Source organism: Atractosteus spatula, chromosome 3 (assembly GCF_055471065.1).
Source record: "Atractosteus spatula isolate fAtrSpa1 chromosome 3, fAtrSpa1.hap1, whole genome shotgun sequence".
NCBI classification, from domain to species: domain Eukaryota; kingdom Metazoa; phylum Chordata; class Actinopteri; order Semionotiformes; family Lepisosteidae; genus Atractosteus; species Atractosteus spatula.
Window position 1 is genome coordinate 63754033 of NC_142708.1, and position 27901 is coordinate 63781933.

Genomic DNA, 27901 nt, shown 5'->3' on the forward strand with positions numbered 1-27901 from the left:
TCATATAAATTTATCTGTGGGGGAGGGTTAACAAGACTTGGTTTCATATTCATACAATATTGAATGGCATTAAGCACAAAGTCACATGTTGATGCAAAAGACAGCAATTGGCACAAACAATTCTATAATTATGCAGCCATGAAATGAACCAACGTCCAGTCTGTGAATGGCTTTCAGAGCCCCTGAGAGTTACTCTATCAAGATTAGGAAGCTTTAGTACAGTACAAAAGAAGAAATTGTCCAAATGTTATTTGCTGTACACTTTAATGTACTGCAAAACAAAACAAGACAAGAGTCCAATTCTTGAAATCAAGAGATTAGCATTGCGTGAGACATGTGTCCTTTTCTATCACATTAACGTAAAAAGAAATAAATCCTCTTACACCCAACACTACCCCAGTGAGCTGGCCATTGGGCTATCCTTTGGTCCCATTTAATCAGAGTCTTAATCGCATCCCTGCAGTCAAGCTCTATTTTAATGTGATGGACTTGCTGTTTTTCATCTCTCCCTTGCTTCATTGCAGTGACTGTCCTTGAGTGTGGGGGGTCACACTAGACTAAGACTCTGGTCAGTCTGAAATCATTGCAAGAGTACTGTATAGTGACTGTGTATCTACTGGTTTTAAAGCAGGGTTTCTACAGTGACTTTTCAGGCATGAAAACCTAAAGATACACTAATAAACATTAAAGTACCGGAAGCGTGATATTCTTGTTTTTCCATTTGATAACTTTTTAATGTCTCAAATTTTATATATAATTTCCTGATGGCTTGAAAGCATTCTAGGTTAATACTAGAAAGCATTGATGGTACTTTAGTCTGTTATTGTGTTCTCTGATTTCAGTTGATCTTTGCTACAGATGGAGGTCTGGGTAGTGTTACGGCCAGGGTCCGTAGTCTGTGTCGGGTTTTGTAGTAGACCCTATGCGATGCGGTAAGAGCTGGAGGAAACAGGAGGTGTGGTATGGGAAAACACACAGGGGTTTAATGGTGCACAAAATAATAGTGACAGTCATGAGACAGTGAGCGGGGGAGACAAAGAGTGGTGTCCAAATCCGAGCAGGTCCGAAGGGGGGTCAGGGTACAGTCCAAGAGTCCATTAGCAAAAGATCACGCAACAAGGTTAAAATCCCCAGGAATGGGGAAAACACGAACAGACTACTGACATGGAGATCCTGGTATAACGGGGCAAGATCCTCCAGACCCCGGGCTCAGGAAACGGGAGGTGTCGGGGATGAGGCCTATGCCCTCAGGAGACGGACGTAGGGTATCCTGGTGCTAGGTGGGCCTCGTGTCATCTGTACCCTAATGCTGAGCCCTGAGCCCTGGAGGAGCTAAGATTAAATAGGGGGAGACACAACAAGGCACAACTGGAACACAGATAAACGATCACAGGAAACTATTAACAGGAGTAAAATGGAGCGCCCTCTAGGGCAGGGATGTCAATCGTAACAGGTACTGTAGGGAGCTGAGTATGCTATAAAGTTGGAAGACAGGGCTTGCCTGTTAGAGAGCCCAGGTGATAGGAAATGGCCAGAGTTTAAGCTGTGAGGGGGAAAATCAGTGCATTACTCTTTCATGACTTACAGTACTACACACTCCTTTCCGTAAATCAATTCACTCTCCTTCTTTAGGGCTGTTTTGTTTTTGTTATTGTTGCTATTAAGAATCTGGAATAGAGCTCAAACATTTTTAGAGTCCACTAGGTGACTCAGAGATAAAGCCTGGTTTGTCTTGGAGTAAGCTATCAAAGTGCAGGGGGATTATATGTCTTGAATAAAATATGGACCAGTGGTTATATTGCTGTTTTATATTGTTGTCTTGTTATGGGATTAATCCTAAAGAGAAAATGGAAGACTTAAAGTAAGAAAGTAAGTTCTGCCTTGGAGGAATGTATAACTGACGGACTAAAATGATATAAAAACAAACCGTTTCTGATCTGTCTAGAAATTCACAACAGCTAATTATTGCATTCCTCTCGGGATCACAAGCAAATAGTTAAAACAATATTGTTGCAACTGACATATCATATGACCTGGGTATCTCCACAACTGCAAATAACTGAGTTGCTGGCCACTCTCTGTAAAATCACAACAATCAAGTGACTATTCATTCCTCCTGTCAGAAGCACGGATACTGTGATTAGAGAAACACCGAATGAAAAGGCTAATGCAAAACTGGTCATCTCCTCACACCAGGTCCTGGATATGGAGCCCCACAGGAGCTTTGTTAAGAAGATTGACGTTCCAGATCAAGTCCATTACATCATTGCGTGTTTTGTTGCAGTGATTGGCACCATTGGAGTGGTTGGGAACCTTCTAGTCATGTATGCATTTTACAGGTAATGTACACAAAACTATCCGTTCATGTGTTTCCAGTCATTGCGTGTTAGATGCCTGTGTTTTAATTGTGCTTGAACTGTTTCAAGTCTCTCCACCAGTCAGAAGCACTGTGTGCGAATTATTCCTAAAACACCGTCATTTAAGTGTGGGATTTGGGCTGTTATTTTTGTGTGTGTTATTTCAAAATGTTTCCACATTAATTCTCTGGTTTTACCTTACATGGGAAGTGTTTAGTGCTAGCTGTGAGGAAAGCATGCAGCCATTTTCATTAAATGCTAATATTGGAGTAACACATGTTAGCCTATTTTTATTTTGTGTGTGCTTGAAAGAAATAGGCTTTTGAAGCACTCTTGAACAATGTAATTATCTGATGCCTCCAATTGCCTTTGGTTAAGCTTGTTTCTTTAGAGTAGATATCTGACTATTTAATATTGGGTCAAGTCTGTTAAATGTGAGGCGCTGGAAGGTTAGTTCATCTTAAGTCAACCTTGTGCGTGTCTGAAGCCAGAAGGCAGTAGGTGCAGTATAATTAGATTCCCTAGGGAGCCAGGTTGGCTTTTCCAGCACAAATATTAAACCCTAGCCAGCCATTTTAGACTCTACTCTAAAAACATGTAGTTACAGTGTTTTTACTTTGTGAATGTATTGCCATTAAGTCTGGAGATTCCCTGCATACTGTATTCCTTTAATAACTGGAGGAATGGATCAGTGTACCAACCCAAACCTTAGTCACTCTTTGTTGTGTGATACAGTATGATTCCCATTAAAAAGAGACATAATTTCTACGATTTCTATTGCTATAGATTTCCCAGCAGTTTAGGGATGTAAAATTTTGATTGAAATCTTTATTTCATTTGACTTGTTGGCTAACATTAGAACCTTTTTTAGATTGTACTCCGAGGGACAGACTGATTGACTGAGTCTGACAGTTTGTACATTTGGCTTTATTTAATTTATTGCATGTACAGAGGTGCGTTTATAATCCAATGTGATATATCTTTGTCTGTCTTGCTTCAGAAGTTAGATCCTGTAGGAATGTGCAGGTGGGATGCTGAGCAAATCAGACTTGCTGTGCCAAGGTCAGGAAAGAAAGTAATAACTCCCAAAAGGTTACAGCAGAAGATACAGATGAGCAGTGGAATAGCACTCAGGACATGTGAAATTGATGCATTATGTGGACTGTCAGCTCTGTTATTGGTATTGTTTTGTTTAATCCTGTTAGAAATTGCCCTCCTGTCTCTGGATTCCCCTTGTCTGAGACTGGTGTTCATTTGGTACCTTCAAAAAGTGGATTTCCTATTTATCTGCTTAGTTCCAATATTTACAGTATCTTAAAAGGTGGGCTTTCCTTGAATCCACATACACTAAAACATCAGAGGCACAATCAAAAGGTTAAGACATGAGAAAATTAAATTGATAAAAGACATCTTCTACTGAATGATGAATCAATTCTCAGCAGCTGTAGACAAAGGAACATTTAATGCTAATTCAATTTAGTAAGTATTTATTTAGTCAATGATGTTATTAACAGCTCACATCGACAAAAACCGGCAGGCTACTAACTATGTTACAGGAGGGTGTGTGAGTATAAGTGCTGTGGAAGGACTGGTTTTGTTATGGTCTGTAGAGACTCTGATATACTGTACAAGTGAATGAAGAGATTGTTATACTGTGTGTCTAGTATTTTATGTCAGATGTAAGGCATGAGTTCATATAGTCTGCTTTTAATGATTTGGTGCCAAGCAGCTTTGCAATAGAACAGAGCATAAAAGAAAATAACATCTGTGCACAGTGATGCAAAGATGATCTATATTTGAAATATGTATAAAACACAAAAGCTTGTGCTGATTCAAGAACAGGACAGAAACTATGTTGTTTAATATTAAACATGTCTTGATATTTGTTAAATTTCTTCAAATGGCATAATTTTAATAATTGATCATTCAAATAAGCAGTTAATCATTTCAAAATCCCTTAATATACTGTGAGTGTAAACAATGTTATGACATTTTTCCATATATACAATACATATATTATTAACATTAAGAGTTCACAGATACACTAATATATTCAAGAGTTTCTTGTATTATATTTACATTTACTTAAGATATGGATTAAAGACTAGTTTCTATGAGGCCCCATAGTTCTTGAAGCAAATATCAAATATATTTTCTTCTTACAATATTCTGCTAAATATTATTGAGTTCTTCAGTATAATTGTAGCAATGAATGGTAATCATTATTGTGAACCTGATGAAAACATGTTGAAAGACATTGTTCTAGTCTTTGGTTCACTATTTTAAAGTGAAATTTAAGAGATGCAATTTAAGAAATTATTTTTGGATATGAAATGATACAGTTTCTTTTTTTTCTGAGCTTGCAGCCTCTTCACAGATTTTGAATGGTTTACAAATTATAAATGCAATGTATGGAAGGTACATGTTATTCTGTGTGGACTTTTGTCTAAAGTTATTGTAGAACATTTACACTCTTTTAACGTTTACTGCATGCAGCAGCAATATTGTTTGATCATTTCGCTGAATGAACAGCCAGGGTTCATTTGTAAGTCATCCAATCTTGTGTACAAAAAAATAAGAATCTTCGCCATTGTGGATTTTATGGGAAAGATACACTGTTTCCTAGAACTGAATTTTTTCATCCTTTTTTGATCTGATAATTTAATGTTTGCTAGCAGTGCAATCTGGTCATGCGAGCTTTTATTGATGTTGAGGTTCATCAGAGCCAAACAGGGAGTTTTTCAACCCCAGATACAGTGAGACTGCATCACTCTTACTAAAGTTACACAGAGCAGCTTATTTTTTGATGTAGTAAATGCACTGTGGTGGACAGGGATTATACTGAAAGATGAAACTAGAGTATGCACGTTTGTAGCACATAGTGATGCTTGGGTAAAAATCGACAGGCTTTCCAGGCATTGTAATTCATCTGTGAATTTCACAGGGCTTTTGAGAAATCACACCAATTTCAATCATGAAAGTTTCCTGAGAAAAAAAATACAAGAGATTATTATTATTATTATAAAATTATTATTTATTTTCAGTCAGTTCACCCAAAACTATAGAAAATTGAATGAAAAATTAATACTTATTAATGAAAATTAATACATCAGAAACCAGAGGAGAGAGCTTGAAATGTGTGAATACTTTACAATTTTTCATGTACATTACATTTCCGAATGCAATTTTGATGTACGTCATTTACTGTATGTTTTTAAGAATGCAACTGTGCCCTTTGTTATACTATGCATTTGAATAGTTTCCTCTCTATCTACATGTCTGTGGTACATATTCATAATGTGTCATTTTCTCTGGCAATATTGCTAAAAGTGGATTCAAGGCACTTAAAAAGCCATTTTGTGAGTGCCTGCGAAATGATGGCTTGCTTGCAATGTCATGGGATTTTCACTAATGGCTCTGAAGTGCATCTAAGTGGAAAAACACTTTTACTGATTTAACATTGGAAGATATTGTCCTTTTAACTGGCTTTTGAAGTAAAACACAGAAAAGTAAAATATTTTAACTAGACACCAAGCTGATGAAAACTGAAATCCTTTTTAAGGTATGGTTTCAACCATTGTGACTATTTAACTGTCTTATAAGAATCTAGATACAATGGGTAACACCTCGCTAATGTCAACATTTCCATTCTAGGTAGCTTCAAAGCAAGGAGCTGTTTGCTGAGATGTAAGGCTTTGAGATTCTGTGATCAAAGCAATCATAAAGTTTATAATGGTTTACCCCGGCAAATTGATAAATGGTAAATGACAAATATTGTCATCACTGATGAGGGTAGGAAAGTACTGGAAGAATGGAGAAAAATTGCAAAACGTACAATGTAAAAAGACATTTTGATACTACTCACAAACATTTTGCCAAGCAATACCCACCTGATTCAAGTGACAGTTCTCTCAAGATAAGTAATCTCGAAAAAACTGCTATCGCCGAGCAGAAAATCATGCGAGCTACTCGAAAAGTGTCCCAGGCAGTGACGCTAGCCACGTTAAAAATTCCACTGCTACTCTCTAAACATGGCAAACCATTCAGTGATGGTGATATACAGAGAGGCTGGAACGGAGACAGAATATGAAATAAGATACAGAAATAGACACTTCACATCCAGAGGAATTCACAATTATAAAAGCTGAAACTTATACTTTTTACATATTTCCACTGTACATGTATGTCCTTTTTTACTTAAAAAAGACCTGGGTTCGAGCTAATGCAGTGAGGCACGAACTACTGTAGGGTGGGAGCGGCGAGGGCACAAGCCCTAGAACCCGAATCCGTTACAATAACAAAAGGACAGACAATGAAATATGGGCTATTTCGAAATCGCAAATGTGAGATATAAAGTCGGAATTCTGTTACTAAGTCGCAATTCTGAGCTACTAAGTCGGAATTCTGAGACAACATAGCGCGTTTTTTTACTCCCTGGCGGAAACGGGCTTCCATAGGGCTTCCATAGTAAACCGATAGCAATATCTACCCGCCTGCGCGATGCGCTATTCCCCACTCCTGTGCCCCCACCTCATCACCTGGTTACATACATGTATGCTTCAGCTGTTTCCACTACGTTGTTTCTTGTCCATTCAGAATCATTACTGTTGTCTTGTGATGTGTTTTATTAGCAGTAGATTTTCAATGCCTTCCTTTCCTACGGGAATTAATGAGGAAACACACCATGTGCAGACACCGCGAGGATTTGAAGGCTGAAGTCATTCTTAGAAACGTGAGATCATATGAGAACATACTGTACGCAATCTAAAACCAAATAGTATTGTATTAAACAAATCTTATCATTTATACATGGATTTGCAACATTTCTTTAATCTGAAAATTCCTGCGGAACCACAATCTACAGCTCTGCTTTTGTAACTGAGCATCATAGCGATTGATTATTTGAAAACATTACATTATTAGTTATGAAATATTAAAAAGAGAGTGCAACGGGATTAAAGGAATAAATGAAGAATCATTAAGGTTTGTGATGTGATTTTCAGATTTCTGTGTTATTTTGAAAATGGGATCCCAAGGGAGTAATAATGACTCAGAGGAAGAGGACTTCTTGGAAGATGGCAAAAGTAATTTAGTAGTCCTGCAGTGGCACACTAGATAAGGCTCACCAAACAAGCTGGGAGACAGCAGTATATGGGCAGGGAATATGTGCAAGAACTTAATACAGCAATGATGCAACTAAAACATTAGATTAGTGTTAATCACTTGATTCTGTGTTGAATTATTATACCACACATTCAAGCTGGATTTTCTCAAAATACTGTACAAAAAAAATTGAAATTGTGCCATCTAACCCCCATTGGGTTCACGCCTGGCCAGAGACTAGTGGGTAAATACAGAGCCCAGTTTAAGAAGAGGAGATTATTAAAGCCAGGAGGTTTAATCACAGTAACAGCCACCACAGTAAATACACACATGCCCATAACACTGTTTGTGCAATGGATTAGAACAGTTCTGATATGACAAAAAGGTTCAGGGGGGCATTTGGGAATCACGACAGTGGTAGAGATGGGATAGAGAGAGGCAAGCTGGTTTTGGCATAGTTATGAATGGCTGCTTTAACGCATGGGTTTTATAAGTAGAAACAGCATGCACAGTTTTTCTGAGAAAGTGAAGCCAGCGTCTCATGACAAGTACAGTAGCTCAGGGGAAATCTAGGAGATTTGTTTTCTTCCCTTGAATTTGATAGTGAAATCCTCTGGGCTTGGGCCCCTACCAGCTCAGAGAGGTTCAGTGCAGGTTCAAACTCCAAACTCTTGTGCAAGCGCAAGGTCAAAACTCTTGCAAGACTTTGCCAGCCCTGATCAAGCTTTGCTTCAGGCCCATTGCCTCCCACAGTCACTGCAGCCCAGTGAGACTGACAAAAAATAATTGCTTGCTTATCACAAAGATCTTAAGCATGCTAGATTCCTGTTTTTTTACACCACCTGGATTGTACTCGTGAAGTTTCCCCTTGTCGGTCAAAACTCCCCCCCTTCTGGGTGTAGCCCTGCTGGTCATGTCGTAGGGTGTCCAGTGTGCCTTTATAGGACCCGCCCAGCTGGGGCTCATCAGCTGGAAGCCCAAACAGCTGGGACTACAAAGACGAGGTGTCGCCCTATGAGCAGGGCTCCGCCTCCACACTGGACACGCCCCACTTAAATGCCACACCCCCAAGGTGCTTTTACATTGTGTGAAAGGAAAGAATTGGAAAAAAGTACACTTAAAGTCCTATATTTATGGAAGGCTGAACTTCAGAACAACAATTCTGTAAATTCTCTGTAATTTCTACTGGTAAAATAGATCCTTTTAAAAGAAATATTTATATCTAAAGTAGATATAAATCTACATTTATTCATGAACTGACATATCTTTAATCTCCTGCCTGATGTAGTCATGACAGAATGTAGTCATGTGCAGAAGGATGTAAAGAATGTTCAAAAGCTGTAATGCTCATTCTGTACATTATCACTTCACCGTAAAAGCACTTCTTAAAGTTCTTCCAAGTGTTGGCTCAGATAAAGGCTGTGTTAGATGTTTCTTGTGTCAGTGACTGAGCAAGAAGTTTCCAGTCTTGTGGAGACGTGTGTATCCTGATGGGAAAGTGCAGTGTGCACTGAGGTGAGGATGATTCCTCCAGAGCCAGCGAGTGCGAAGGGCTAAAGAGAGCGTGCGTACTGAGGAAATTAACCAGCTTCTCGTCTTTCTTTTAGGTCCTGATTTCAGCTGACAACAGCAGCTGTAAATGTGAATGTGTCATTCTGTGTTTTTTCTTGGAAATCACAACCTTTGTGCTATTCTTTAGCTAATGAAGTAAATGAAAGGAGTGATTTGTAGTATTGTAAGTACTGTGAAACTGACATTTAGGTATCATAGGTAAAAAGGATCTAAATATGAGAATTAGCTTAGTTTGTACATACTACAGCATGTTTTTCTTGCCTTTAAAAGAGAAAGCACTGATGTTTTATAGTGAATGTGATTATACAATGGATTATTTGTATAGTAGTAACATTTTAGTTTAATCAACGAGGATGTGCCATGATAATTCAACATTTTTTTAGATCATTTTCTTAAAAATAAATGCATTTTATGGTTTCATATGTCTGGCTGGAAGTCCTAAATCTTTAGGGTTTACCATATAATCAAACTCAGCACACAGCCTTGTTCACTGAATGTTGAAAACTCCAGGAGCAAGTAAAGGCTCATTCCATTCTGAAAAGTAGAAAAAACTTCCTCACTTTCAGCAGTTGAGACTTCCTCACACCCAAGCAAGTATGCAGTGATATTTATACATGTGAGAGCAGAAATGGACAAGGTTAGGGGTTGATCTCCTCCTAAACTTCTGTTTAAATCTCTGTTAATAACAATAGATTTACTGTAGTTACTGGTCTATGGTTATTTTATGTGTTTAGTATTTTCAGATATCAGATATACTGTATAACTTGAGCACATTGCCAGACATGCGCCTGGTGTGTAACAAGTGTTTTCTGACATACTGTGAGTCCCAACACACAAATTTACTGGAGATTTTACAGATGAACAGGCTCTGACAGTAACTTTACAAAATAACTGGTTTGTTTATTACTACCTGACAAGCTAGTAAATGTTTTAATTGGACAGTTATTTTAATACATTTACAGATTTTCCAGATAATCTGTAACATATAAGCAAAAAGCCAACACTATAACATAGACATTCCTTTCAATTTTTGCTGATCCCTTTTTCGCGTGACCTAACAAACAGCAAAAGAAAACTAATAAAATTATCTGTTTAGGGCAGCACAATGTCATAATAGTTAACACTACTGCCTCTCAGCTCCAAGTTACAGAATTCGATTCCAGAGCAGGACCATGATCTGCCTATTCTCTTTGTGTTCATATGGGTCTGATTGGCTGATCCAAATGGCCCTTTTCCCAGGGAAATACATGCTAAGGTTTGGTACCAGTACAGCCAGTAGTACCACAGCACTGTATTGAAACAGAGCCATGTGACAGTATATGGGCCAAACATCCCCCTCTCATCTGTGGTCCTTCTGATGTCCTATTACTAACTTTATATGTTGAATCTCCATTTTTCATTCATATGTTGAATCTCTAGTTTTCCATTTTGAATCTTGTTTAAATAGTTGGATTGTTTGGATTTTTGTAAAACAAAAACTCTGGGTATTCAAATGGATTTGAAAGACTGGTGCAGCAGACACAGAAGAAGATGTTCTGCTAGTAACACCAATTTTCAGGCTGAGATTGAATATCAATATGCACTTTCAAAAAAGGAACAATGTGGTGCAGTGAAAAAGAACATGGAATTTCTGAACAAACTACTATCTGAAACATTGTGGATTTTTAAGTAAACACAAATTGTTTAAAGAAGAAATGTAATGCTTCAAATGTATTTACTGAAATTTATCAACCAAATAAACAATTGTTATGAATTTGTGAACTTGTGCAAGGTCTCACCACTCTAAATGAACATTAATTCAGCTATTTAGGTGATTTTTGGCACAGGAGCCAAAATGTATTTTGTGGTGCACTTATACAGTATATAGAAGCGAAAACAGGGAAGGTGTTAGAGCTGGGTTTAGGTGCTCATCTTTTTCCAGAGTCTGCAGGGATGATGGGATGAGGCAAGGAGTTCCACAGGGATAAGGACAGTCAACGTGTGCTCATGAACAGGAAGAGTTTTATTTGTAATTGTAAACCGAGGGGGTGTTATTGTCTTAATCAGAAATCATAGCTTTGCAGTGATATCACGCTCTTGCCCACTTTCATGGCCCTGAGCAATAGGGCACAGCCAGGGAAAGTCCCCAGCCTGTCGTCACCAAGGACAATGCCAAGAACTTTGTTCTGCTGTCTAGAAAGATGCAATGAATAGTTGAATAACAAGGAAGTCATGCAATGTCCAATAGGTGCTCCCTTGAGCACACTACAGAGTATATTTTTCTAAATCATAATTTTCTAAGTCTACTCTGTTTATCAAAGTCTGAAGCGGTAGCAATGATGCCTCGAGCCTTAATTCTTAAGAATTCTTAATCCTTAAGCCTTAAAATTTTAACTGCTTTAAAGAGCTTCTGTTCAGTATGATACCTGTATGTCTTTTCAGTGCAGGGATATAATCACAATCACACCAAATCAGAAACACAAATCCTCCTTAGTTATTACCCCAACAAAGTCCACCAAAACATCAATGCTGAAAACTCTTTTTTTCTGTTGCAGTGATAAGAAACTGAGGACGCCGCCCAATTACTTCATCATGAACCTTGCTATAAGTGATTTCCTGATGTCCGTTTCGCAGTCACCCATTTTCTTTGTCAACTGCCTAAACAAGGAGTGGGTGTTTGGTGAACTGGGTAACAGTTTTACATTTTCATCTCAGTTGGACTTTGGCAGTTCTACACATTTAATATCTGAGCCTTTATTCTCTCTATGTATTTTTATGTTTCTATCATTATTGGAAATGGTAGTACATCATGAAGAACCTAAACAGTGATAAATAAAAGGCAGGAGAAGAAAATGTAATTTTTGTACTGTTTCTTGACTTTCTGAATGAGACTTGATAGGATGTGTTAAAGAGGGACTCATTTTAAAGGAAACGAATGCCCGTGGACTCTTCAAATAAAATCCCCCAATCATTTCTAAAGTATTCTCCAGCATCATCTAGCCAAAGGACAAGGACAAAATTGTTACATCCAATTTAAAAAATCAGGAAGCAGGTCCGCAGGCCGTGGGTAATGGGTAAGCAGCTCATAAACAATCATAAGTCATGGGCTGCAAGTTACAAATCATGTAACAGCACTGTATCTGCATAATACCTTGTTTTTATAAGTAGCCAAGGTCATGGGTTCAGACAGGTAAAATGTTTCCTGGGTCAGGCTGAGACTGTTTCCACCAAGTTTGTACAGTATATCTTGTATATGTCATCACTTACAACCAGGCGTGCCTGTTCTTGCCTGTTAGGAGTGCAGAAATTGTCACACTGAAAGCGAAAAAAAAATGTGCCCCCTAATAACAGGTGTGAGAGTGAGTTGTGTTTCATTATGGTAATTATTGTGCTACTTCTAAAATATTGAAAGGGAAAAACTTTCTTGTGTTTGGTTAGTACTTCATGTGCACATTTGCTAATGTAAAGACTACAGGAACAGTTAACAGCAGGTTAAATAACAGGAGACCGCAGAGTTCAGCTGAACATTTCTGTTGAGCATTGTAACGCTCTTAAATTAAATCTCTGCATTTAAATAACACTCATAAAAACAATCAGTGTAAGGTTCTGATAAGTAAAAGCAGGAATAAAAGGCTGGATATGCTGCTGCTTCCCAAGAATCCCGGTCATCCACAACCAACAACCCACCAGGGGGAGCTGTCCTGGAATGGTGGGTGGTGAATGCAGGCATGATTGAAATCAGAGTCCAACTGTATACAGTATATTGCACATGGCTATGAAAGTCCTAATTTAAAAATCAGTGCTGACAAATGAATTTATTTTAGTCATAGTGGTTTCTAACAGTCTGTAACTAAACATTCAATTTTATTATTGGTAAAGTTATTTAGTTGCAATGTCAGATGACAAATGCCTGTTTCCTCTCCATCGTCACAGACGGGAGCCACCACAGGCATATGGTTGCAGTTAGTATTGATTAAATCAGTTTGATTTATTTCCTTCATTTCAGCTCAACTCGTTCACTGATCTGGAAATAACTTGTGTTCTGTGACTCAGAAATTATAAGTTAACAGATAATCTTTTTAAACACTTTGCTTTAAAACACAGTTGATTAGTGATACTAACATGTTCAAGAGATAAGAAAAAAGCTTTTCTGAGCTTAAAGGTCATTTTTAACTTTAAGCACATAGACACGTTATTTCAATAAAATTGCATTGATGGGTTTAGTGATGTTATACACCATATAGAGTGTAGATTAGGAAATGCCACAGAATCTCTGGATATTCCTTTCTTGTAACTCGCTGGTACTTGTTTATATATACACTGTATCTGTATCTATTTAAAGAAGACATGGATATTACTATATCCATTATATAACCACTAGAATTAAATACCATGATCCCGTTCAAGCTGTATTTTAAAGCTAAAAGTAAAAACTGATAATAAACAGTGAAATCCCAGGACATAATTTCTTAAAGCAGGACACTGGCTTCTCTCTAATAATAATAATAATAATAATAATAATAATAATAATAATAACCAACTTTATTTTATATAGCGCCTTTAAAGGTGGCTTCTCAAAGCGCTTTACAGAATGACAACAACAATAAATAAAAAAGAATACATAAGATAAAGCACAATTACAATAGAGAAGGCTGTGGATGGCGGTACTAAGTATAGTAGGAGCAGAGGGGTAAAGAAAGGAACCAGTAACTGTAAGCAAAGGCTCTTCTAAAGAAGAAGGTTTTGAGTTTGGATTTGAAGGAGTTTAGAGAAGGTGACTCTCTGATATCCTTGGGGAGAGAGTTCCAGAGCTTGGGGGCATCACAGGAGAAGACCCTGTCACCCATAGAATATAGACGAGCTTGGGGAACAGTTAGGAGACCAGAATTAGAAGAGCGAAGGTTGCGAGATGGAGCGTAGGCCAATAATTGTTCAGACAGGTACTAGATGCCAAGCCATGCAGAGCCTTATAGATGAGCATGAGGATTTTAAAGTCCACACTGAATTTGACAGGAAGCCAGTGCAAGGACTCCAGGATAGGAGTAATGTGATCACGTGCACTAGTCCCGGTCAGGATTCTGGGTGCAGAAGTTTGGACATACAGTACTGCGGTTTGTTCAATATAGATTTAGATACCCCAACAGGTAGAGCATTACAGTAGTCAATTCGGGAGAACACAAATGTTGTTGATCAGCTTTACATCCACAGTTAGTGATAAGGGTGTAGTCTAGCGATATTTCTGAGATAAAAAAAAATGTTTTGACAGTATGCTGCACATGTGGGTCGAATGTTAAGCCAGAATCAAATATCACCCAAAGGTTTTTCAATTTAGACTGAAGCTCAAGTACAGAGCCATCTACAGATAGGGTTACAGGATTGGCTTTACAAAGTTGATGGGGGGTGCCAATAAGCATGACTTCAGTCTTGTCACAGTTAAGATGAAGAAAATTTTGAGTCGTCCAAGTTTTTATGTCAGAGATGCAATTAGATAGAATAGAGATAGCCACATCAGTGTCAGGTTTGGTATAAATGTATATTTGAGTAATCTCGTGACAGGGCTGTTGTACAGTAGTTGTCCCCTGAAGGCAGAACAGCCACTTCCACAGGGGCAGGATCAATATGTGCTGTACATGTACAGTATATACAGTATATGTGTGTGGATGGATGCAATGTTATTTTTTTTGTATTTCACAACACTTGTGAAAATGTGTGTAGAGACTACAAGACTATTTTACCCCTAATAAGGGTGAAGTAGGTGTCCCAGGTGCTGACTTTGACTTTATATCCAAAAAGTGGAATTAGAGCCTCTTTCATTTTTCTCTTAGAGACTCTTAGAGTCTCTTCTCTCTGAGCATGTGAGACCACAAGAGCTTATTAATACTCATTTGGCACCGCATGCTCTTGACACACAATAAACCTGAAGATTATTCCTTGTAAGATACAGTATATACTGTGTGTTTATCTTTTTTTATGTCGTGTCCCTTTTCATATTCTATTCAGGGTGTAAACTGTACGCCTTCTGTGGTGCACTTTTTGGAATCACCTCCATGATTACACTGCTGGCAATATCCATTGACCGGTATCTGGTGATCACAAAGCCTCTGCAGTCCATCCAGTGGACATCTAAAAGACGCACGTCACTGGTCATCCTCCTAGTGTGGCTGTACTCACTTGCATGGAGCTTGGCGCCTCTGGTTGGATGGAGTAAGTGGAGTGAGCAATTTTCCCCTTGTGCTCTTCTCCAGTGTTTCCAAGTGTTGCTCCTCTTATGAAAGATCAGCATGGTAAATTAGTCTGAATATGTCATTTTAGAATTCTCCTTGATTTTCCACATTTTTACCATGTACTTGGTTTGCATTGCCATGGTTGTCAACAGCTCATGCTTTCTGTCCCTCTCTGCTCTTGAGCACGATTCCAGGATGTTAACAGGCAGCAAGTTCTACCTTCCAGTTTTCTGTTTCTAGGGGCACAGTAATCAAGTTCAAATTAAGAATTTAGGTTCTATCATTGCAGACAGCTGCCGATTGCTGAAGTATTTTAACATCTGATGAAGCTTGGTCATATTAAAATGTACACAGGGTTAATAGTTATGCAACCCAACATTAAGAACAAAACAGGATAGACAGAAACACTGCCGAATCCAGTGTTCTTGTGCTGTCATGCAGGGCCTGACACAGATAATAATAGAAGAGAGCTGATTTTGACATTGGAGAGTGGTGAATTAACCAGATACTTGGTTATGATTGGGATAGTCTTATGATTGGGATAATGCGTTTAATGCGGGAGACAAGGTGAGTGTAATAACATGAGGGCCCCCTGTTTAAAACATCTTAACAAATTTTAGCAAATAATGATTTTCTGAAGGCATTCTGTGTGTACAGGATACACAATTGAGGTACTTCACACAAGGGAAATCTGTTTTAAGCTAGGCAATCCTGAATCAGTCTTTGCTAGATGTTTCAGATGGCCTCCTCTCATTTGTAAACTGTATGTTCTTGTAAACGTTTTAACAAAGATAATGGAAAACATAACAAATGTTACTATAGATCTCTTTTTATCCCCTCAAAATATGTTTACTGTAGATATATATACACATTACATACTATATATCTATTCAACCTTGGCACATTGTGGAAAAATATTTTAGTTCATTGCTCGACCATTCTGTTATATAATTGATACAGTAACATACAGTATGTGTAAAGGTGGTGAAACCATTGCATGCCGGATGCATGTGTTACACTCGCCCTGCTGTGATGTTGCAGTGGCAGTTGCCGAGAACTCTCACGGCAGCAGGTGCTCTGGGGTATCTTAACCCTGCTCTGCCTCTCCTCGGTGATCTGGCATTGACATGTATAACACTTCACCTCGTGAGACACCCTCCGTCCCAGCGGAGCCCGTCCTATTCCTGATTTCCAGTTCTCTAGGGCTCATGGGGAGCTCGGCCCATGGCTGTGCTGACCAGGGGAATCGGCGTGCTGAAAGGGGACCAGAGGATGGGACTCCATTTCTGACCCAGCCTCTCCAGATGACTTCCCTCAGCCCATTCTAGGTGGAACCTGAGAGGTCCATCCAGGCCAGCTCTTTACCAGAAGACAGCGTTCCAAGAGAATGCTCTGATAGAGCACGCTTGGCCTCCTCCCTGGTGAAAACCCCCTTGAGGGTGTGTACCTTGAATCAGCCCAGCTCCTGGTGCCCTTTTGAGGGACTGTTCTGTTAAGGAATATTCTGCCAGGCCTTGGAGGTCAGATGTTCCTGTCCTTCAACTCCCCCACCTGCATCCTTGGCAACTCCAGGGGGCTGTCCACTGCCCTAAGCCACCCTTTCTCCAGGAGCCCGACCGTGGGTTCCTCTGGACAACAGGCCCAGTGCCCTGTATACAATGGTCACATACCACCACTACCTACATTTTTAAGTGATCTTTTTAGTGATCAAAGTGTAACACAGCTTGACTTACAAGTGTGGAATTATGGCCTTTGAATGTGTTGACGCTTTTATTTTGGTGATTTTCTTTAAACAGACTTAGCAGAACTAAAAACTATATGACAATCCAGGTTTCACACCTCGCCTTCTTTATTCTTTAGGACCAGAGCAATTTCAACATCTGTATCTGATGAGCTTTTCTATAATGGGCCATTTATTTTGCAGGTTCATACGTCCCAGAAGGGCTGATGACCTCATGCACATGGGACTATGTCACAGCTACTCCCGCAAACAGAAGCTACACCCTGATGCTCTGCTGCTTTGTGTTCTTCATCCCACTGCTTATCATTTCCTATTGCTACGTGTTCATGTTCATAGCAATTCGGAGCACCAGCAGGTAAGAAAGATGCACCACATACAGTATGTCAATCTTAAAATGTTTATGGTGTCATGGCAGCACTGCACACTAGCACCTTGTGAGGGCGTCAGCTATTATTCGCTTGGGAGACCACAGTTGCTGCTAGTTACAGCCTTGAAAGATGTCGTGATTCTTTCTACGAAAGCAAAAGTTCTCTTCAGCCAGAGAAAAAAAACAGCCTTAAAAAGCAACTGAGATCCTGATGGCCACAGAGGAAGAAGACAAATGTTTTTTCTCTTTTTTTTTTTTCTTGAAAATAAAGAGCGCTACATTGCAAGGGACTTTCGCTGCCACCATTTCCCCAGTCTCTCACATACCTTTTTATTTTCTTCTGCAAAACTAATTTGGAAGTCTGAGAATTTTTTTTTAAATGAATTCTTTCTCAGAAGAATGTCTCACTAGTGCCCCTTAACTCAGGGGAAACAATTTTATAAGAGTTTTCTATGACAAGGGATTTTCTTCCACGCTTTGTTCTTTAAAATTCCCATTTTACATGTTTTATTAGTGTTTTTCCATTAAAATAAAAAATCATAAACCATAAACATATCGTACAGATTATTAAAAACCACAATTTTTGCCTGTCAGCAATAATAGCAAAAATAATTAACATACTTTCAAGAGTTCTTCCTAGGTTATTTTAATGTTTTAATATTTAATATTTAACTATTACGTCATTTTTTAGAAGACATTCATATGTATGAGTAGGTGTGGCAGCTTGTGCTGCTGACATAGCTTATGGGTCATGGGTTCGAATCTGCATCTGTCAAAGTGGAATTTGCATGTTCCCCTCATGACTGTGTGGGTTTTTGCTAGTTACCACAGTATCCCCTTGCCCCACAAAAACAGGCTGACTCATTGGTGTCTCTGTTTTGTCAGTGTGTATACCATGCAATGGACTAGCATCCAGGGTGTCATCCAACATTGTGCCCTGTGTTTCCATGATAAGTTTCAGGTTGTCAACACCCTCATCAGGATCAGGCAGATTTTTTCTGGATGCGTACGAATCAGCCACCTTGGCTTCATTAAAAAGTGGCACCAAATAATTGTTAGAACATTACTTTGAGTCCTTAAAGCAAAGCTACAAAGAACTAACTGCACTGGATGCAGAACGTTTCAGCCTTTACTGCTCGTACTAACTAAAACCTTAGCTTGTGCTAACGTGCACAATAGATGACAATTTGCCCCCAGTAAAACACACACTCCTAAATCATTATGAAGACCTTTGTGTGCTGTGCACTCTCTATGGTCATGTGTGGAGCTTACAGTATGTCTAAAATAAAGTAAAAGGCGGCACATTTAAATACTGGGTATATGGTATCGGGTGGATGCCCCTTTCTTCAAAACATGTACAACCCTCTTTTGATTTTTATAACAGCTTGTGTTTTCCTCAGCTGCACAGATTCAATTCTATTCACCATGTACAAGTGTGTTATTGTTTGTCAGAGTGCTTTTCGTCCTTTTATTTAATTAAATAAAACATTGAATGAGAAAGTGCGTCAAAATAAATTATTTGGATCGCAGCCTAAATATTCCCTTTTATGCTATTCCTGTGTACCACAAGGATTTCTGGGTAGGAAAACACGGATGGACCACAAATTGAAACGTGATGTGATTGTGAAGTAATTGGACTTGACAAATGTTGGTTTTTTTTTCAAAAGACTTCTGATCTTTCACATGAATTGTTTAGACAGATGAAAGGACTGGATCTGAGTTACCATCATGGGCAAGTCAATCAGTTCAATCTATTATTGTTAAAGCTAATTAAACAATATGGACTGCTTTTTTATTTATATAGCTAATGGATAGAAACTGGTGTGTGCTAACCCCAGTAACTACAGATGCAGCTCAAGTCAATCTGCAAGTAAATAAATCAATCAAGTCAATGATCATGTACAAATATATTTGATTATTTTTGTGTTTTTATACAGTTAACATGTTGTTCACAAACTGTCTCGATTCTGTAATGTTGGGATAGTTGCTTCACTGAGAACCAGAGGATATAAGTGGAAACTACAGGGAAGTGCAGTTAAAAAGGGCACCTGGAGACACTTCTCTACCCAGGGGTGGTGGTGGGAGTATTGAATAAGCTATCCATTTTGTTCAAACTGATACCTGGCTTTGTTCAAGAAACAGCTGGATGTAAACCTTGAATCAATAACCTTCAAACCACCAAATGAATCAGAGAGCCCAAATGGCTTCCTGCCATTTGTAGTAATCATGAATCTTGTAACAACAATTTTTTTGTTGATGCAGTGGAGGAGCAAAATAGTTCATGTAGTTCACTAAAGAGCTCTTGTGACATTTCTAGGTTCACAAAACCTACAATTTTAAACTGCAGAATTCATTCTACTCCCTCCTATCTCAGAGGTAGTGTTTGAAAACTGAGTCATTCTTGACTTACTTGAGAGTGAAAATGTCACATTGTCCAGGTGTTTGGTATTGCATCTTATATCAGAACAGGTTTTAACAACACAAAGACAAAGATTTTATTTTAACACCTTCATCATTCAATGTTTATTGTATTACTTTTAATTATTATTATGGTGTCACTTTAATTGTATCTGTAATAGATTTAATAACTTACTGTATGTAAGCACCAATAATATGCTTATTTTTAATTAAGAGTGCTGGAGTGTAAACCAAAAACAGAAATCTAAAGTCCAAGACTAAAGAAATCCCATGTTTGAAACTTAAAGGAAGCAATTTTCAAAAATAGATTTTTTTTTCAAATGGAACATAATCATGCTTCTGGCACATTCAATATTGAAATAACTGCAATTTAAGCGTTGGTTTATTTGTAAGAAATCAAACCTGTGTTGTTTTCACAATAAAGTAGAAGTCTCTGAAGGGATTTGTGTTTCATAGACAATCTTTCTTGTCTCCTGTCTGTAAAGCTATTGAACTTTAAAATTGTGTCCAGATGTTCACAGAAATTGCATATCCATTGTGTAAGCCTGATTTGAAAAATGACCATATCTGACCCTGTATTTTTACTGGGATGACATGCTGCAATTTTCTTAAAAATAAACAGAGGGAGACAATAGGGAAAATGTATTATTTTGATGGTAATAACTGTAGTTGAGTCTCACCGTAGTTTTATCTTAAAAAAGGTTTTGCAGACGTGACCAAATATAGAACTAAAGAAATGTGTGATTTCTCTGAGTCACGGTGTAAAATGAGCATTATCTGCATAAGTAATTACTTACTGCTTGGCAAAGATAAGGAGGTCAGTATAGAGAAAAGAACATTATTGTTGTTTTGAAAGAGGAGGTTTGGGGAATGTGTCTTCACCAGAAGGGATTTTACGTCCAGGTAAAGAGGCCTTGAAATGGTGACAAAGCCTCAGGAGCGATGTCACTTTAAATTTCTTTTGTGTTTTTATGTGTGGGATATTCATAATTTTTTCCTTTCTGCATATTTTCTTATTTGTTTAGAGATGTGGAAAAACTCAGGACCCACATGAAAAAGTCTGCCCTGATCCAGCAGTCCGTGAAGAATGAGTGGAAACTGGCTAAAATCGCCTTTGTCGTCATCATTGTGTTTGTGCTCTCCTGGAGCCCCTACGCCTGCGTCACACTCATCGCCTGGGCAGGGTAATGGTCCTTTTTTCACACTAATGACACTAGGAGGTTTCGCTGTGTACTGCTGTGCTTGAAACAAGCTGAGGTATACCCACAGAAGGTTGGACAATTAAAAATACCCTACAGAGAAAGCTGATTGCAGACACAACAAGACTACAAACAGCTTTTAAACATGTTGGAGGTTGCCTTTTAACTTTTGCATTTCATAAGTGATACAAAATTCCAACCGTTTGAGAAGAGAAAACTTGTAAATGTCATACCCAAGTAGCTTTGATTAAGTAATTAAGCTCAGCTGGAATGAAAACTAGCAAGTGTGCACCTCCCAGACTAGGATTGGGAACTCCTGGGCTAAGAGTCCCCTGTGTCTGTTCTAGTCTTCTGAGCCTCTCTACTCCTTCTGAGTCTACTCTAGTGCTCTGGATCTGCTCTAGTTCTCTGGGTCTGCTCTAGTCCTGAGGCTACTCTACTCTTGAGTCTATTCCATTTCTCTGAGTCTACTCTACTCCTTTGGGTCTGCTACTCCTATGGATCTACTCTACTCCTTTAGGTCCATTCTGGTCCTCTGGGTCTACTCTACTCCTCTGGGTCTGCTCACTTCCTCTGGGTCTACATGAGTCCTGTTTAAGTTTAAGTCCTGAGTCTACTCTAGTTCCTTGAGTCTACTCTCCTTCTCTGGGTGTGCTCTAGTCTTCTGAGCCTCTCTACTCCTCTGAGTCTACTCTAATCCTCTGGGTCTACATGGGTCCTCTGGCTAGAGTGAGAGTGTAACTTGTCATAGGGAGTAGATGTAGTACTGTACATGTATGTACAACCATTGGCCTTTGTCTGAGTCTGGTCTAGCCCTTTGAGCTTTCTCTAGTCCTCTAGGTCTATTCAACTACTCGGGGTCTACTCTAGCCATCTGGACTTGCATGAGTACTCCAGGTCCGTCCCAACGCTTTTCTTGTCAGTTCTGAAGGGAAATATAACTGTGCTGAGGAAACTGCACATTTACCTCTGGTCTGTGAGTCTTAACAGTACAGAAACAGTTACAGTATGGATTCAGGATGTGACTCACTCTGTGATGACCCCAAAACTAGCAGTGCAATAACAACAACATTAAAAATTAATTATTTGTGCACAGTCATTTCCCAGAGAATTTGCAACTCAAAGTGATACATTCACTAATCACACAGCAGCAGTTCTGTGTTTTCTTGGAATGACGTTTGCTCTTCTCCAGAATGCTCAGATCCACTGTGGTTGTCATGATCTAGAGCAGTGTGTCAGAGTAAACCCTCTGGCTAGAGTGAGAGTGTCACTTGTTATCAGGGGTCGATGTAGTACATGTACAGTATTGTATGTATACCCACTGACCTTTGCCTAAAACTCACTTGACTATGTGAAAAAAACCAAAACAAAACAATTTCCCTGTCTGCTTTAAATTAATGTCAAGGCTTGAATCTCTTGTGTTATTGTATTGCATTGGATTCGTTTACATTTTGAAAGTTTGGCTTTATTATTCTACAAAAATAACTATTATTATACATACCTAAAACTACTGTACATTCCCGGGCCTGTGACTGCACATGTGACTAACTCAGCTATACCAATGCCCTCATGTAGCAACACCATGCTGTAGGAAGTGCCGTTCTGCAAATTAGATTTTACATTTTACGCTGAGGTCCTAATGTACAGTATGGTCATTAAAGATACTATTGTATTGATCAAAATACAGTAGGTAGCCTGGTAAAAGAAGCAAGCTAGTGTCTTGTTTCAGTTCTAGTTTGGATTTGCATAATCTGGCCCTCCTACAGTCACCCCTTAATTCATTAGGTGAAATAATTTCTCGCCCCTCCACCTGACCTGCTGGCAGACAACGGCTGTACCCGGGTTCATGAAACAACTCTTCAAATATAACAAAGGATTTGAACTCCATTTAATGATCATATCACTCCCACACATAATCTCACATCTCACATCCAAGATTACTGTTTTGCTGAGGCACATCAAGGAATTAAGATCTCCACATGTTTGAGAAGTGTTATAATCTTGAAGGAGAAAGATTAATACAAGGAAACATTTCTGTTTGGCAGGCAACTTCTAACACTCTCCTGTAAGCAAATGAAACATGACAGAGTGTGTTAAAATGGAGAAGATAATCAAGCATGTGATGTGTCACTGCCCATCGCATCACACCTTGAGGTCAATAAAAATGCTAAAGGATCTGTCACGAATCTCCCTCATGCAGGCAAGCGCTTCCGCATTCCCACGAGCTCTCCCCATACCAAACGTGCACGCGTCAATCAGTCCTCTACTTAAACCCTCATCATTTCCCCTGGTTTTTTCTCACGATTGAGATTCTCTCCCGGAGCTTACCTACTACCTACTACCTACTACCTACTACCTACTACCTACGCCTTCGCCTTCGCCTTCGCCTTACTACTGATTCTCCCCTGGACCTCGACCCTGCTTTTCCAACTACCTCTTTGCCTCTCGATTTTATACCTTCGCCTCTAGAACGCTCTCTCGGATCCTGACCCCTGCCTGTCTCTTCAATTACGCCTCCGCCTTCCGAATCCACTCCGACTCCTCTTCTACGCCTTCCCGGATTTCGACCCCTGCCAGTCTCCTCGATTACGCCTCCACCTTCCGAATCCACTCCGACGCCTCTTCTACGCCTTCCCGGAATCCAACCCCAGCCTGCTCCCTCGATTACGCCTTCGCCTACCGATTCTGTGCCTACGCCTCTACTACGCCTTCCCGGACTCGGACCCCTGCCTGTTTACTCCGACTACGCCTACGTCTAGCGCCAACCCTACCAAGGGCACCGCATTGGACAGGATTAAGCAGGAATATAGCTACCTTGTAGAACTCATTGCCAATACAGTATATTAAAATGACAAAATACATTTTAAAATCTTGCATTAAAAGCAGACTTAAAATTGGGACATAGAGGATAATCCTCCAATATGTAATCTGTGTCCCAGGATGAAGAAGGCAAATATTTCCATAAACAAGACACAGAAGCCTGGTGTAACATCAGAACATTATTTTAAATTGCACATTCCATGAAGAAGCCATCCCAAATCATTACTGTGCTCTGTCACACAGCAATGATGGCTCTCTTACAATTGCTTGGAATATGATTAACATCAACCTGCTTTGCAAAATCTATTGAGTGTACCTACAGTATTGACTAATTTTCAGGGTTTTGAGTAGGGAGCTGTGTCAGCATGTATTGGCTGCAAAGGAACAGTTAAAGGTTCCTTCTTCAGGTGTGAGGGAATAATTGTGGTTTTGGATATTTTTCTGCATTTCTGAAACTCCTATGAGAGGATGCAGACAGAGATATCAGAAAGATCATGGTCATGAGGAATGAAATGGGGAACTACCAGCTTGGAGAGATCTTTGATCCTCACGGCTCTGATATGATCACTGAAATGGTCTACCAGTCTTCTTCCTGTCTCACCAATAGCTCACCAATTTCTGCATAAAATGCAGTTAATTAGGTTGTTAGATATACATAATGTCTCAAGGTGACTCAGAACTGTGCAGAGGATTCTTGAACGTGTGTTGTATTGGATATACTGTATATTTGCAGGTGATGCAGCGGGTTCTGTTGCAGGGAAAGGTTCTTGTGGATGGTTGCTGTGGGTGCTTGAGGGAACTGTGAACAAGAAAGACGCTCAGATTAGATATTCAGCAATATGTGACGATGGGGCAGGCAGGAAGGGTTTGTGTGAAGAGTATGGATTTGTGGATCAAGCACTGTACGTTAGTTCAGTGTGTGCTTGAGGGCTGTAAGACTGTCATTGTAGGGAATGACGGTGTAAAATAATCTGATGTCCATGGTGAAAATGAAACAATTTGGGCCTCTGGGACCTGAAAATGGAAACTTCAAAATTTTAGAGCATGATTAGTGTTCTTAATATATGAAGGAAGTCCTTCGACTAGTGGTCTCATAAGGTTATCCAGAAAGGCTGAGATGTGAGTGCATGCATGCTGAGCTGATTGGGTGTCCTGGGGTGTCCGAATTGTGGATTTTCAGAAGTAGGTACATTTTCAGTGTGCTGTACAATATATTCACTCCCTTTGCAATTAACCTGTATTAAATTTAACTATTGGAAAAAAGAGATCAATTATGTGTTTTGGCTGAGATTTATAACAAAGTAATTGAAAATCCTATAGACACTCCAGTACAGTACAGTGTGTTCCCTGGATCCGTAGACAATACTTTGGTATGCAGTGCTACTACTATGATGGCTTTAGCTTCGAAAACCACAACTGTAGTTGAAATTGGTAAAGTGCAAAATTGCTGTTGAACAACGCTGTATTTTTTTTTTGCTGTATGCTATCTTATATTTATGAGCAGTGTTCAGCTCATCAAAAACCTAAAAAACTGGCCTAACTTGACAGTTTTGTTGCAAAATCTGACAATTTATTTTCTACACAATATAAAGAAACGCAGATTTCACTGAAATCTACTCAGCTCCGACTTGGATTTCAGTTTAGAGTCAGTGATGTATCACTTCTTTGCTTTGTTTCAGGTATGCTGACATCTTAAATCCATATTCAAAAGCTGTACCTGCTGTGATCGCAAAAGCATCTGCCATCTACAACCCGTTAATTTACGCAATCATCCACTCTAAGTACAGGTGACTATGCTCATTTATTTCCCTTTCTCAAACTGGAGGTATACAGTATGTATCGCTGAATCCGCCCTCATGTCCTCTCTGCAGGAGAACCCTAGGGGAGACTGTTCCCTGCCTGGGGTTTCTGATACGACCACCGCGGAAAGAGTGCGTGTCAGTTTCCACAAGCGAATCGTCTTTCAGAGAGTCTGTCCGCAGCCGGCTGTCTACTGTGTCGAGGAACAAACTCAGACGAGTGTCGACGATGTCTTCGGGTGACACCGTGAGTTTTTAAAATCTATTTTCTGAACCATATTATCCAGTACAGCTCACAGGGCGCTGAACCCTATCCTGGCAAGCGATGGACCAAGGAGGGATACGCTCTGACGACAGTCCATCGCAGCTTTTGGAAACCAAATCACTGTTTTTTTTCCTCTGGGGGGACGGTGACCCTCATAAATAACAGTATTTTTTGTCATTTACAATTTGTAATGTAATGTGGTACCCCATTTTGAATATGTATATTAACCAGGCTACAAAAGGCTTGCATTTTCCTTCTTTATTATTATTTATTTGCATCAAACACATTGGCCAGTAGTGTTACAAATAATCTCTGTATCATGTCCTCTAAGGCAATAGATATGTTCACGTTGTTTCATTCTGAAGGGAAGAAGCATCTTTTCAAAACTTATCTGGGCAAGATATTCTCATATATATAGAACTGCAGTCTTCCTCTCTTTTCATTTTGTTAAATACAACATCACTCTGTGGAAAAAAGCATGTTCCCCAGGACCTGACTCTGTCTTTTTTTTGTTTGTAAATTTTAAAATTTGACCTTATTATACCCTGCAGTAATGGGAAATAATCACAGTAAAAAATAAGTGATCGATAAGATTCTATAAAAAGGAACAACTGTGAGATGTTTTTTTTATTTTGATCAATTAATTTATTTTAGTTGTGCATCCTGTTTGTTTAACATCTTCTGGTGACAAGGCATCTTTTCAGCAGATAATATTGTGGTATTGTAGTATACTGCAATATATTGATTGCTTTCAGAGGTATACGGCAAAACATCACACATTGTTTCACCAAAAAAGTCAAAATCTGATTTGATCAATACAGTATGTGTGAAGGTGCTCTCATTATTCCTTGCGATTATAGTGCAGGGCCTCTGTGCTGTACAAGGAGCTGTTGATCATGCTTCTGTAACATTGGACTGCAGGTCTGGAGTGATGTGCTGCTGGACCCAGTTCCCCAAAAGACACACGCCTGCAAAAGCAGGTCTTTTTCCAACCTATCTAAGGAAAGGGATGGGAACCAGCTGCTGCTTCGGAGGAAATCAAAAAGCTGCACAACAGTTGTAGAAGAAAAGGTATGAGCTCTGTGACACCAAGAAAGGCCACAAGGTCCCATTTGCCTGGGATAATGTGCACTTTTCTAATGATGAAAGTATTATTTCTTGTTAAGAATAAAGTCAAATAGAAAAAAGAAAGAGCCCCAAAAGGTCTACTCAACTACTTTAGACATTATGATTTTTTCTTGGGTCACATGTTGCACTTACCCTGCTTGTGATACAGTCTGAATCTTTGTCTGGGTTTCTTCCAAAAGTATTGCTGAGATTCTCTGTCAGGGTGGCAGAGGGTAGGAACCAAATTTACAGTGAGCAAAAAGGATTCTTTCAGATTGATTCTGTGACAAATGTTCAGGCTGATTGGTATGCAAATGTTTGAGATCCTATTTAATTAAAAGAGCTGTGTGTGCAGTCTACTGGGAAGGTCTGCCGTCATGAATTAATTTAACAACAGCATGGCTGGCTGTGGTACTAAAGCCCTCACACTTTGAGATCCTTGCTGGAAATCGAATGATTTGTTTTCTCTATGTTATCATGATATTTTTTGTCAGTTATAGTTTTATGAAAAAACATACTTAACATCATTATTCCAAAAACAGAATTGAATATTATGTGAAATTACACTTTTAAAAATTTTTATGCATCTTTTCTGTTGTTGTGCTTCTGTTCTGGTGTTTCAGGAGAAACTCTCCGTGGGGAAGCCTTTGAGCATCTTCGAGCAGGAGCTGGTGTCAGGATCTTTAAACTCGGCCTCATATCCTCTCCTGGTGACCAAAAGTGAGACTCACAACAGCTCAGACACTACAACAGGAGAAAATGGGTTGAGTTTGTCAAAAATGGGCCTGGACCCTTTCGTCAGCACATCTGTTCCTCGCATTGTCATTAGTCCTACATCAGAGACAAGTCTCCTGGAAGATGCGGTATTGGAAGGGAAAAAGATAAGCTCCTTGACACAAGAGAACAAGAGTATCCTACTGGACCTTCAGACTTTAAACTGCTACACATAG

The 27901-nt window shown here is 39.2% G+C and overlaps 1 protein-coding gene across 1 annotated transcript; it reads left to right on the forward strand.

Moving 5' to 3' along the window:
* Positions 1–2205: 2205 nt before the first annotated feature.
* Positions 2206–27901, forward strand: LOC148838160 (melanopsin-like). The gene is made up of 9 exons (XM_088910984.1): positions 2206–2339; positions 11567–11700; positions 15012–15215; positions 17160–17331; positions 20787–20945; positions 25460–25567; positions 25652–25826; positions 26766–26915; positions 27575–27901. Exons 1-9 carry the CDS (start codon positions 2206–2208, stop codon positions 27899–27901), a joined length of 1563 nt encoding a protein of 520 aa, XP_088767110.1.

What these genes read in the sequence shown, in the direction of transcription:
- LOC148838160 (XM_088910984.1), top strand. Translation starts at nt 2,206, where the DNA reads ATGGAGCCCCACAGGAGCTTTGTTAAGAAGATTGACGTTCCAGATCAA. An exon ending in GTCATGTATGCATTTTACAG is followed by an intron (nt 2,340 to 11,566) that starts GTAATGTACACA and finishes TTTCTGTTGCAG; the next exon opens with TGATAAGAAACTGAGGACGC. An exon ending in GGCGCCTCTGGTTGGATGGA is followed by an intron (nt 15,216 to 17,159) that starts GTAAGTGGAGTG and finishes TTTATTTTGCAG; the next exon opens with GTTCATACGTCCCAGAAGGG.